Raw genomic sequence first — 13,456 nt, 5'->3', positions numbered from 1 at the left:
GGACCATAAACTGAGCAGTCACCTCCCTGTTCTTCTTCCACCGTGGTTAATCCTTCTCCAAGCCCTGCTGATTTTAGCTGTCAAACATGTTCAGCCTCTCCCTAACCTCACTCAGAATTTCATTATCTTTCCCTTAACCACTGTACCATGAAGAAGCTAAACTTCTTGGAGCTAAGTCCACCATCCTAGCCCATGGTCTGACTCCTCATCCATTGTCTACCATGCTCTCTCATACTTCAGGACCTTGTAAGACTGCTAACCTGTGGTTCCCCGAGGTCAGAAAGTTATTTCCTTCTCTTGAGCCCTTCCTTGTGCTAATCCCTTTCCTGGAATAACCCCTCCCACCTGATTTGCGTGGTTACCTCATACCTATGGCAATGGGTTCACTCTTCCCATTCTTCCCCAAAGTTATGCTTAACTGAACTCTGGAATGGGACCTTATTTGGAACGTTAGTTGCAAATGTAAGTGAAATAGCCTGAGATACAATCCTGGGTTATCCACGCAGACTAAATTTCTTCCTTCCTCTCCCCTTCTCTTCCTCTCCCTTTCCATCACCTTTCTGATTGACGAGCTTCACCACTTCTCGTCCTCCTGTGAGAAGCCTCTTTATAAAAGGACAGATGAGCTGAGGGCCTTGTGAAGACAGAGGTAAGAAGGGAATGATGCAGCAGCACCAAGGTAAGCCTGGAGCCACCAGAAGCTGAAAGAGACAGAGAATGAAGTCTCCCCTAGAGCCCTGGTTGGGGCAGCAGCCCTGCTGACACCTTGATTTTGAACTTGGTGACCTCCAAAGCTATAAGAATTAATTTACATTGCTTTAAGTTTCCACATTGTTAGTATCTCTTGTGCACCCATAAAAAATGAGTACGCTGACTCTTCAGAACTGGGTTTGCACGGCTTCTCCTACAGAAGCCCTCCCTTATTCCTCCCAATAACACCCGCTATTCTCCCCTTTCTTTCTTAGTGCCTTGTCACTCCATTCCCTCCTGAGAAGTAGCCTCTAGGTACTGTCTCCACTGAACTAGGAGAGTGACAGTCCAGCACCAACCCAGAAGTTTAACAGGTGCTCAGCCAGATCAATGCATGTAAACCGCAGCCCTGAGCAGCCCCTAGAGTCTGGACCTTCACACACATGACTGCATAGACTCATCAGTGCAAGTCTGTATGGCAAAGGCCATCCTAGCTGCTTTACAGAAAAATCTGATGCTCCACAACCCACCCAAGGCTATTCAAGGAGCAGAGTCAGAAAGTGTGTCCAGATCTCTCTGAGTCACAAGCCAGGAAGCACAAGCAGGGCTTGTTCAAAAGCCCAATAGACAGTGAGAACAGCTGTCGGAGAAGGAAGAAAGACCCAGTCTTAATTAGCAAGCACTGAGATAGAGCCAGTGTGCGCGTGTGTAGTAGCCAGGGTCAAAGTTACTAACCCGGAGAGCATCTAACTCAGCGATGGGGAGCCTTTTAGAGACCAAGTCTCAAACTGCAACCCAGAACCCACATACTTATCACAAAGTGCCAACACTGCAATTAAACCTGAATGCTGAGGCTTTAGTTTAGAAAAAACAACTATCAACATCTTTTTTATCTTAAAGAAAAACACAATAATAGAGATTTTAATGACACAAACAATTTTTTACTGGAAAGTAGAAGTTCGCACTTGGTGTGCTTGTGTGCGCTGTCATCTGGCTCAGCTGCAGGAGCAACGCTGCGGTGACAGCTGGCTTCAGCACTGCTGATCTAACTCAGTGGAGCATAATGTTTTATAGTGATACGGATTCCGAGGCCTGTGACAGGGTCTGACCTTGCAGGAGGGACGAGACATTAAGGAGGAAGAGGGCAAAGGGCAGGAGAAGGACAGCACTGCCTGAAACATGTTTTTCTTTCCTCCACCTCCTTCACTCCCCTTGGCCACCCTCGGCCACCATCCGATGGCCTTGCCTCCAGGGCCTTGGCCACATATGCTGCTTAGCTTCCAGAATGGCACTTCACCAAGTGCAGGAGGCTGAATGATGACCACAAAAGACATCTGGCCATGACTTCTAGAACCCATGTGTCATGCCTTATATGGCAAAAAAGGACTCTGCAGATCAGATTACCTAGGAGGACCCTAGTACAACTATAAGTAGCACTGTAGGAAATGAGACAGAGGGAAGTGTGACACCCAGAAGAGGAGAAGGCAGCGGAGGCAAAAAGTGGATCACTAAATGCCACGACATGTCGACAGCCACGAAGCTGAAGGGGAAAAAAATTCCCAGGCTCTGCAGAGGAGTGTGGGCCTGCAGACACCGGGATTCGGCCCAGGGTTGTTGATTCCAGCTTCGGGCCACCCAAAGTTTGCTGTTCTTTTTTCTTTTCTTATCTTTTTCTCCTTCCCTCCTTTCTTTCTTCCTTTCTTTCTTTTTCTCCTTCCTTCCTTCCTTTATTAGGGATTCATGCTAAACTATCATTGAGCACATTTTATTTTATTTTGTTTTATTCTATTTTATTTTGGGTACCAGGCCTTGTTAAGGTGCCCAGGGTATTCTCAAACTTTCAGTCTTCCTGCTTCAGCCTCCCAAGTAACTGAGATTACAGGCTTGCACCACTTCACCTGGCAGCCACAAGAAATGAATATACTAAACTTCCAAAATTACCTTCATCCTAATCAAAACTGATTGTCTTACAGCTTTCTTTAGTTCAGGGTTACAGAGAAATAAAATGTGGTTACAACAGGTCACCCTAATGTGAGTTCTCAGAGACAATTAAACTTTTAAAGAAGGGGATTTTTAATTCCTCAAATTAATCTCTGACTGGTTAACTTAAAGAAGTAAAGTGGGCTGATGCTTCACACAGTAGGTGCAATTTTTGGCACATGGACCAATAAAGTGGCAAATTTGCCCCAGATGGAGATGGGGATCTGCCCTCAAGGACAGCTTAGTTTGGTTCTTTTTACACGTGGAAATTTACAGATTCTCCAGAAGTTCTGTTTGTTCCCAGGGTCTCCAGTGCTGCCCAGGCCAGGGCCTGGCAATCAGGAAATGCTGAGTTCCAGTGATAAACAGTGACAGCAATCTCAGGTCCCAGGAAGGGAGAGGGGACCTGCTTGCACAGGTTGGGTGTGTATCAAATGCTAAAGGCTTAATCTTGGGCCACACAGCAAAAACTACATTGAATACCCCAAGGCCTACGTTACTTACTGCAATTCAATAACTTCTATATGCAGCAACAGAGTCCTCTGGTTTTCTGATAAAACTCACCCTGCAAAGCACTTGAAATTTTTCTGTGAAGTACTATCTTGCTGAGAGCTGTAGAAAGAACTCTCCCAACACTCTATTCCAAAACCTCCAAAGTGATAACATGGGGTTGATTGTTCAAGCTAATGAAGAGCAAGAAGCACAATAAACACCTCCCTGAAATAAACCCAGTTAACTAAAATAATCAGTCGATAACAGACACAACTCACAGCATCTAAAATATACTTTCTAAGTGACATTGTCATCCAAACATGGAAAGCAACAGCTTCACCATCCTGCAATTTTCCTAGAAGTACTATTTCTCAATAGCTATATTTATATTTTGCCCACTTAGTGTTTAAAAATCCAAAAATAAATTGTTAAGTATCACCAAGTAAGAGTTTAGCTGTAGAATTAGTTCCAGCTTCAAAGACTAAATAATCCCTGAGGTCTCGGTTGCTCTCTCTCTGTCTGTCTGTCTGTCTGTCTGTCTGTCTGTCTCTCTCTCTCTCTGCCTTCATTTTACAGAACTGTATTGAGTATCTTCTACTTTCAATCCCTGGAGTTGTGCATAGGAAATAAATCACTACACATAGAAATCAGTAATACTTCATGGAAGCATTGATAATCAGATTGAATATTTCAGCTGCAAAACCCACACTGTCTGTGGAAAGCCTCACAATCCATGCAGTATTGGCTTGCAATTAGAAAAGCCTGAGGTCCCCTCCAGCTCGGGCCCCAGATGTCCTGGGGTAGCCATTCCTACTTGGGACTGGACCATAAGGCAACCATCAGCTGTTCAATGGTGGCCTCCATCTTCAGATGAAGCAGTGCTCAAAGTTTGAAGTGCACCTTCAAATACAGATTGTGATTGGGTGAGGCCAGGGGAGGAGCTAAGATTCTGTTATCTCTAATAAGCTCCAGGTACGTAGAATGGTACCACACTGCTGGTCTAAAGATCACATTTCCCGGAGCAAGGAATTAGTGCAGGTAGTGTTACTTAAAACAAAATGAAAGCAAGTTTAGACAGCATGAGGTTCTGAGGTGCTTGTGTAAAGGCTCCAAGAAGGACAGAGAAGCTGAAAGCATCTGAACAGGAGGAAGGCAGTGCTGATGAATTTTATGGTAGCTCAGGTGCTGCTACTTTGCTGAGCATAAGTGATCAAGTGCTAAACATCAAAACAGAGAGATAAAGCACAACTGAGCTGTCTCAAAAGAGATAAAGACGAAATCCCTGGGAAGTCACACAATTACAGGTTCCTTATAGCATAGATTTGATACAGGTACTTCAGTATTTGTCCTGATGGTGGCAGAGATTGTAGCTCTCTCCGAGGCTCTTGCCTTCACTTGACTGCACCAGTACAGAGGTTCACACTGGACGGGTCCTGTTAACTGCTTGGTCCCCAGGGATGGAGCAGAGGAGCCGGGATTGCTTACTAAGACAAGCTTCCAACTCAATAGGATCATTGATGCCATGACCTCTAAAAGGGGCACTGAGAATGACTATGGTGCTGGGTCTGCCATCTGGATAATATTTTCCTCTTCTTTAGAGGATGAGCCTGTGGAAGACAGGGCCAAGTCCCTTCTGCCCCAGGCCATGGCTGGCTGCTGTACTCACTGGGTTCATGACTGCAACGGGCAGGTGGAAGGAGCCTTGAGTCACGGATGAAGCTTTCTGATGATGCTCAAGTGCCAAAGGCAACAAAGTGTCTGCCAGAACATCAGCCAACTCTGAGTCACAGCTGTCTGACTGGACGCTCCTTCGGCCACAGAAAAGCATACTGAGGTCACATGGCAAACCAGCCCTTACTTGTGAAATACTTTGTGACAGCAGCTTGCCATGTGGTGTGCAATGGCATCCCAGGTCCTTTTAGTGCTCCTCAGATTGCTAAACCCTAACTTATGTGCTGGGCTAAAAGCTCCTGTAGATGTCTTCAGAAGAAGCCTCTGTGGTCCTGTTCACTGCAGAATGGAAGGCGGGAGTTCAGTTCCCTTCACAGCTCAACTCCCTGGTACTTCAGAAACACAGTAGGACCAGCTCCTGTTGGGTTTTCCCTTCTCTGACAAGACTCCCCACATTTCCTCACTGATGAAATCCCCAGTGTCTTAATGAATCTAGAAAATCTTCTCTGCATGTTAGAGGCGGGAGGTGGTGGGAAGGATATGAAATCATCCAGACACTTCCTCTTAGAGCAACTTGACTGAAATCACCATACACCCATCAGTTCTCTTCCTGTCATTCATTTCCCCCTTCCCTTCCTGAAGCCCACAAATCCTTAGTTTCTAAAGTTGAACACACCCACACATACACAGAATCACAGGAGTTCATCATTCAGTGTTCGAGAGCTACATGTCAAACTTAGGGACCTAAAGCTAGGAGGCTAAAAACAGGGTAATATTTAATTATCACTGCCTAATTTCTAAATAGTCTTCATTCATAGCTTTTATAAATTTATTTTTTTAAATTGACATAAAGTTATATGTACAATATTAGATCGCTCAGCTTTGTGTTATTTTAACCAATACCCAACTTAATAACTTTTGTAAAGGAGTTTATTTAGGCCCATAGTTTTACAGGTTCAGAGGCACAGGGCCTGCCTCTGCCCAGCCAGGGCCCTTCAGCTCCCTCACATCCTGGCAGGTTAGCAATGTGGGAATGTGCACAGAAGCAAGATGACACATATTCAGGAAGCACAGGTCTGGGGGAGGCCAGAGTCAGGCTTCTATAGCAACTGTCCAGCGAGACAAAAGAGCCACCTGAATCCTCCCTGAGGGCAATCCCTCTACAACTTCAGCACCTTCCACTTGGACCCGTATCTCTCAGGGCTATCCCTCCCAATAGTTTCACTGTGGGGACAAAGACTCTGGTCACATGGACCCTGGAGGACAGACCAAATCGAAATCATAGCAAGCAGGTTGTTCTGAAGTATACAGTTGTCCCTTAACATAGTGGAGAATTGGTTCCATAAAGCTCCCTGGATAATAAAATCTACAGGTGCCAAGCCAGCATATGCAAAATGCAACAGTGTTGGCAAACTATTCATGCATATCTTCCTGTGTACTTAATCAGGGGTCCCCAATCCCTGGGCCACTGACTGACACCAGCCTGTGGCCTGCTGGGAACTGGGCCCCCCAGAAGGAGGTGAGTGGCAGCTGAGTGAGCTCAGCCACCTCTGCCTTTGCAGCCGCCCCGAGCTCCACCTTCTGCCAGGGCAGCAGCAGCGGCCTTAGATTCTCACAGAAGTAGACGGCCCACTGTGAACTGTGTGCAGCTCAGGGATCTTGGCTGCAAGCTCCTGTGACTCGCCTTGAAACCAATCCCCTGCCCCCCATGAAAAGATGTCATCTACAAAACCAGTCCCTGGTGCCCCCCAAAAGGCTGAGGACTACAGCTTTAAATCAGCACTGGGTTACCCATAATACCTAATACACTGTAAATACCATACAAACAGTTGTTAAAACATGATTGTTTAAAGAATAACAACCCAAAAAGTTGGTATTTTCAGTACAGATGCAGTTTTTCTCCAGTGTTCTCAACCTACAATTGATTAGTCTGCAGCAGCAGAGCCCTGAGATAAGGAGGATTGATTGCATATTTGCTGTGAGATGCTTGTATTTAGTTAATTGATGAATCCATTACTTCCCCTGGTTATCATCAGTATGATATGAGCAGTTAGCATCCACTTTCCCAGAATTGAAAAAAAATGCATTTGTACAAGTTTGCAGTATATAATCACCTTCATGGCGGGAGTTGGAACTGTACACATTTTAAGTCCTTTTATTTCCTCTTCCCCTCCTGCCTCCCACCCTCTCTTGATCTTCCTCACATTTGCAGAAGATCTATTTCCCTGCAGTCTACTATTGTTTATTTTAAAGAATACGTATCATAACTATAGTCACTATGCTATACCACAACCGTTCTCGTCTAACTGAAAATGTGGTGTAACCTTTGGCCAACGTCTCCCCTTCCCAGCTTTCTTTTAATTTTGCTGTTAATACTTGAGTATTAGACAGCAGCTATGACTTTGAGGAGCTCCTGCAGCTAGAGCTATCTTTAGCCTCACACACGTACACACACACACACACACACACACACACACACTGGATGGACGCAGCTGCCCAGTGAGCACTAGGTGCTGCATCTGTGAGAGGGACCCTCAAAGGCCCCCACTCATTAGCTTAACCCGGATCAACGTAATGAACCTCAGGAGGGTGAAGTTCTCTCTCATTTTCCGGCTCCCTCTGATAAGGAAAAAGTATGAAAATATGAGTGAAAATGCCACAACGCACACCTAAAGCACAAGAAAGAGATTCGCTGGCAAAATAAAACCAGTCCCCGAGTGGGGAAGCCTTCTTCTAGATTCTTTGCCTGTGTTTGCTTATTCGCCCTAGAGACCAACTTGCGACATGGTAGATGCAATTGTTATCTCCATTTTACAGAGCAGGAAACTGAGGCACAATTGAGACTCATTTACTTGTCTAAAGTCTGTCTCAGTCGGTAGAGGTGGACTTGGATTTGAACCCACTCTGTGGCCTCACCGATGCTCTCATTTTAGGTGAAATCTAGGACAAGGTCTAGGAGCACTTGCTCTTCCCGAGGACGAATGAAGAGAGGGCTACGTGAAGCACCCCACTCTTGGGCAGTGTGATTTGGACCTTCTGGCAAGGGAGAAACTGAAACCTGAGGAGGTAGAAGCACCCCAAAGGTTGGTGCCTCAGCGGGGAGCATGCGCACCAGCGCGGCCGTGCTGCACGGTCCCCTACCCAGCCCCACAACAACTGCTCGTCGGGACTTTTAGCCCTGGGCAACCCTTAGGCCCCGCTTCCCGATCAAGCCGGGGAAATTAAACAGTACGCGCAGAATGAAATTTGGCCTGTGGAAGGTGCTGCAGCTGGTGGTTAACACCGGCAGTAAGAGGATCAACTCCCAGTCCAGTGGCTTAAAAAGGGGCGTGCGGGTGAGAAGTGTGCGCGCTTCTTTTTACCCATTCACGTTAGTTAATTTGGATGATAAGGGTTTGTGGTTAATCCCTTTGTGTGCGAGTGAATACACTGAAATGGACAACCCCTGAGAAGGCACCCGCGGCTGGCGGAGCAACCTGCAGGAGAGTGCGGCTCGTATCCAATCTGGCGTGAAGCAGAAAAGAAACTAAAAGCAAGACGGAGGAGGACACCCTCGGGTGCGAGGTGCAGACCCGTCCCTACCCTTAGCAGACCGCAGCAGGTGGGGTGCTCCCTCCCCAAAGCCGCGCACCCCAGGCCTGGCTCTGCGCCCTGGAGCTGCGGAGCGTGCTGCACCCTGCACAGTTCTGCGCAAGGACCAACGCCACCCAGAGCGAGGGCCGGGCGCTGCCATTGTCCTGCAGAGAAAGGAGAACTGAAGTGGGGGTGGAGGGTAGAAAAGAAGGGGAGGCTGTCTCAAGAGACATCTTTGAGGTTCCAGATGGAACCGATTAGGAAAAGGTGAGAACTTGGTGACTGAAAAGATCATAAAACAAAAGTTGATTTTGTTGTTTCTGTCTGCAAGAAAGCTCACCCACCCCCCACAGGCCGCGAGCTCGGAGCCCCCAGAGTGAGGTTTCCGAGGCAGCAACTGGGGGCGAGGTGGTTCGCGGGGAGGAGGCCTCTTAGAGGGCCCCGGCCCGGCTGCCCACCGAGGCGCAGCCGGCCAGGAGCGTTCCCAGGCGCCGCCACCCCTCCTTCCCTCGGAGCCCGTCCGGGCAAATTCCCCCCTCATTTCTTTTCGTGCCTTCTCTCCCTCCTCCTCCCCCGATATTTTCGCTTTCTAAACCATAAAAAAGAGATCAAGTCTCCTAACTTCACGGGGCCCTTTTCAGTGACAAATATTGATGCCCAAAGTGTCTGCGCTCTCCCGCCCCCAAACCTTAAGAAAAGGCGCCCGAGAAAAGGGGACATAAAAAGTTAACAATGCTGTGAAAATATGTTTGCAGAAAATAGACAATCGTTGGATTAAACGTATTCAAGTATGAAATAATGCCTTTTTGTGTCAAAACTTGGGCGATGGGCGGGTACAAAAGTTCCCTGTGGCAGCTACTTGCTTCCTTTGTGAGCCGTGCGCTTTGGCGTCTCCACTTGGGCGCATTACTCAGAGCCCTCTAAGCGCGATTGTTTCTCCCTTTCTAATGACATTTACCGGATCAAAACATGCTGTTAATTCGATCAGAAGGCTTCACCCTCCCTGACAAAGCCACAATAATTTCTCCTGAAGTTTGTTAAATTGACCAAAATTAGGCAAATGAATAGGGGTCTGTAGGCGCCCCCGCACGCAGGTGACGTCGCATAATGCTCGCTTGGCCAGCTGCATTCCCCCTTTTCTTCTCGGTCCACTCTTCTCCGTGTTGCCCCCCAATCCTCCCACCACCCCCTCACACTCACACTCACATACACACACACGCCCGCCTGGCTCCCTCTCTACCCCCCCCCCGGCATTATTAAAATTTTGCCCAATGAAACTATTCATACTTTTCAATGGACATTTTCGTATAGGATAATAGGCTACAAATTGAACCTCTTCCCCCCGCAAAGGGAGAGCCAGAGGAGGGGGGAAGAAAAGAAAGCAAGCGACTTGGGGGAGGGGGACGTCGCGTGCCAAAGACCCGCGGGAGGGGCGAGGCGAGGCGGGAGCCTCGCGTGCCAGCCGCAGCCCCACACCTGCCGGGATGTCCGGACAAATAAAGCGGTGTAAACAAAAAGGGGGGAGATGGACGTGTCACCAAGTCGTGTGAGAAAAGCCTGGGAACAAACGGGGCGCCTCCGTCTCCAAGAGCTCTCCCTTGAACCCGGCGGAACAGCCTATTAAAGGCTTACTTAATTACTTTAATGACTCTGGACAGGCTTTAAAACGCACTCGGCGCTGGGACGGCGGGCTTGCTGGGATTTGTAAACAGGCGATCGTGTGAGACTCAGCGGTGCGACTAAAGGAGGCGACACTGTTTTGTGAGGGTCCTCGCCCCCCGGTGCCCGCGGCCACTGCGCCCCTGCGCTCCGAGCCCGCGACTGCTGCAGGCGCTCGCCAGCCCACCGGCCCCAGCTCACCGCCTCCTCTTCCCGCCCGGGCTGCTGCCAGGCTAATGTTATTCCCGGCCGATCACGTGTCCTTTGAAGGGCCACGTGGATTAACAAAACTGATCTGCCCCCAGCACCACCCCCCCCTCTGGGTTTTTTTTTTTTTTTTTAACTTCTTTAAAACCAATCTTGAATGCACACATCCTTCAAACGTGGGTTGCCTAATCCTATGGAATAATTCAACTCGTGAAAGCACTTGGGGTCCTAGATGACCGCTTTATAAGGCAGCCCCTCAGATCTGGGAGGTCGCAGTCTACCTGAGACCCTTGCAGAGGCGGAAGTGGACGTGTGCCTTGCGCCAGCGCCTCTCCCGAGGGCGCGCACTGACTAGGATGTCAGACAAGCTCAAGGAACGCAAAGTGAGTCCTTGCGCCCTGGCGCCAGAGGCGTGTGACTCCCTGGCCCGCCACCTGGCCGGAGTGCTGGCAGAGAGTCTGCCACACAGCACTTTGAGTGTGGAAGTTCCTAAGTGCTAGGGGGAGGAGGATGGCGGTAGAGCAAAGAGAGTCCTTCACCCTGGAGAAGCTCACAGTGGGAAGCTGATGGCCTCCCCCAAACCCTGGCGCTTAGTGTGGCTGAGTGACCCTAGAGAGTAGGGTGGCTGGAAGGGGAGCGCGCCATCCCGGGCAAGTAGGGACAGCGCTCAGCTGGCCTCAGTGCCGCGGTACAGAGATCCTTTTTGGGGTGAACCATAGCCGTGCCTTGTGCCTTGGATAACTCTGGGCAAAGCCATCTGAACATAAAACGCTTTTTCCGCAGAGAACCCCGGTTTCTCATAAAGTGATAGAAAAGCGGAGGAGGGACCGGATCAACCGCTGCTTGAATGAGTTGGGCAAGACGGTTCCCACGGCCCTGGCCAAACAGGTAACGACACAGCCCTAGCCCCGCGCGGACCATGGGGAACCTTGGTAGCCACTGTTGGCGGAAACCCGAGCCCGCCGAGGCAGCGGGTCTTCGGGGCGGCCTCGCTCGCTCGGAGGGCCTGAGAGCGCAGCGAGCGGTCGGCGTCGCCCCTACCGTCCTTTCCAGGTAAGGTTTGCCCTCCCGGCCGCTAGTGTTGGCCAGCCTCCGCAGGGCTGCTGCAAGGATTCTTTCTCCTTTTGCAGAGTTCCGGGAAGCTGGAGAAGGCGGAGATCCTGGAGATGACCGTTCAGTACCTGAGAGCGCTGCACTCCGCTGATTTTCCCCGGGGAAGAGAAAAAGGTGGGCTGAGTTAGGGAAGGGAAGCTTGGGCGGGGATCAGGCGTCTCCCCTAGACCTGGGGACTGGGAGAGGAGAGAGGGGGCGTCCCTGAGACCCCCTGGACGAAGCTGCCACTGCTGGGAAGGTAGGGTGCCCGAAGCTTCTCTCCCGCCCCGAGACGCTAGGGAGAACCGGTTCTGAGGCCTCCCCGCTGGTGGAGTGGGTATGGTCCCGTTCTCTTGGGAAAGCTCTTTGCTGGAGCTTTTCCAATCACTAGACTTTGGAGAGGACAGCGAGCGCCTCAGAAGGTAACTCTGGCCACCAAATGTGGTGGGAGTTACCTGGCGCCCACCTCGGGCTCCCCTGGAGAATGCGACCGCTTTGGGGTTTTTTCTTCTTGCAATCTTCCTTGTTTCTCCAGCAGAACTTCTGGCAGAGTTTGCCAATTACTTTCACTATGGCTACCACGAGTGCATGAAGAACCTGGTGCATTACCTCACCACGGTGGAGAGGATGGAGACCAAGGACACCAAGTACGCGCGCATTCTTGCGTTCCTGCAGTCCAAGGCCCGCCTGGGCGCAGAGCCCGCCTTCTCGCCGCTGGCTTCTCTCCCGGAACCGGATTTTTCCTACCAGCTGCACCCGGCTGGCCCAGAGTTCGCCGGCCACAGCCCCAGCGAGGCCGCTGTGTTCCCGCAGGGCGCTGCCCCGGGGCCCTTTCCCTGGCCGCACGGCACAGCCCGCAGCCCAGCGCTACCCTATCTGCCCAGCGCGCCCGTGCCACTTCCGAGCCCCGCGCAGCAGCACGGCCCTTTCCTGGCGCAGGTGCAGGGCCTCGACCGACACTACCTCAACCTGATCGGCCATGCCCACCCCAACGCCCTCAACCTGCACGCGCCCCAGCACCCCCCGGTGCTCTGACGCCCACCTGCCCGCTAGATTACTCTGCGCTTTGGGCGCTGGTTGGGAGAGTTGCTGTATATATTGTCCATGTGTAAATATTCTGTCAACAAAAACCATGGGTGGGAGGGAGAGGACCAAAAGCAAAATAGTCTTCTGAAGGATCTCCCTTTAGGAATAAATCTTTCCTGAAAGTCCCAGAGAGACGGGTTTCTTTGTTACCTCCTGCTCACCCACACCCCATCCCCTTCCAGATGCCAAGGTGTGAGGCTGACGGGCGGCAAGGTGACGGTGCTCAGTCATTTGGCAGGGAAGGGGCAGGGGTGTCGGGGACTCTGGAGAGGAGGAGGCTAAATGGAGACTTTCACACATTTGGGAGGCGCCCTTGGAGGTGGGATGCGCCGCTTGCGGGCGTCACGGACTGCAGCGGCCGCCCTCCGCTTTGCTTAGGAGGAGAGGAGGAGCAGAGCACTTGGCTCTCAAATACTCAGAGAGAAGGACCCGCCCCAAACAGCTTTTGTGGACTTTCACAGCCTGGGCCACGGACGCCCTTCCCACCTGAAAGCTGTCTCCTGCGCGCCCAGGCCCGACGACCTGCCACTCGGGACAGCCTAGGCGTGTCACCTGAATAGCGGACTTCCCAGGCCTTCACAAGCCTATAAAAATAACTACGTGGATCAAATAATTGTGTGCGTTATGACAGAGTTTTCTGACTCTCTGCAGATGGGAGGCTGGCTGTGCCCTTTGTGCGCAGATCTGCAGGGCTGCGGTGCGCCAGGCCAAGCTGAGAGGCCGCTCAGGCTAAGCTGGGGGATGCGCTCAGCTGAGTGAATCCCACTGAGCTCTGGATTCTCTCTGTTTGTGAAGTCTGCAGAGAAAGTTTCTCCCTTCTCCCCAGTGGGATTTTTTCTTCTTGTTTAAATCTTCCTACTCCATCCAGAACATGATGATCTTTTAGGTAGTTGTGATTTTCAGTTTCAGTGGATTCATCCCTTAGCCACAAAATAGTGTCACATTTAGCACGGAAGCTAAAATCTTACTCTAACACCACTGAACTGCAAAGTGAGTTCCACATGGT

At 50.4% G+C, this 13,456-nt stretch overlaps 1 protein-coding gene across 2 annotated transcripts; it reads left to right on the top strand.

Annotated features, from left to right (window-relative positions):
* Positions 1-10,741: 10,741 nt before the first annotated feature.
* Helt (helt bHLH transcription factor) lies at positions 10,742-12,575 on the top strand. 2 transcript variants are annotated; one of them, XM_063234537.1, is made up of 4 exons: positions 10,742-10,960; positions 11,056-11,160; positions 11,403-11,499; positions 11,900-12,575. In XM_063234537.1, exons 3-4 carry the CDS (start codon positions 11,439-11,441, stop codon positions 12,397-12,399), a joined length of 561 nt encoding a protein of 186 aa, XP_063090607.1. In that variant the 5' UTR covers positions 10,742-10,960; positions 11,056-11,160; positions 11,403-11,438; the 3' UTR covers positions 12,400-12,575. The 2 variants fall into 2 exon arrangements, with proteins under 2 accessions (XP_063090607.1, XP_063090608.1); XM_063234538.1 differs by having other exon boundaries at positions 10,743-10,960; positions 11,903-12,575.
* Positions 12,576-13,456: the final 881 nt, after the last annotated feature.

Source organism: Cavia porcellus, unplaced genomic scaffold, assembly GCF_034190915.1.
Source record: "Cavia porcellus strain 051 isolate PalLab524CR breed Dunkin Hartley unplaced genomic scaffold, mCavPor4.1 scaffold_24, whole genome shotgun sequence".
NCBI lineage: Eukaryota > Metazoa > Chordata > Mammalia > Rodentia > Caviidae > Cavia > Cavia porcellus.
Note: the sequence above shows the minus strand (reverse complement) of the source record. Positions and strands in the feature narration are given on the sequence as shown.

What these genes read in the sequence shown, in the direction of transcription:
- Helt (XM_063234537.1), top strand. Translation starts at nt 11,439, where the DNA reads ATGACCGTTCAGTACCTGAGAGCGCTGCACTCCGCTGATTTTCCCCGG. An exon ending in TCCCCGGGGAAGAGAAAAAG is followed by an intron (nt 11,500 to 11,899) that starts GTGGGCTGAGTT and finishes TTGTTTCTCCAG; the next exon opens with CAGAACTTCTGGCAGAGTTT.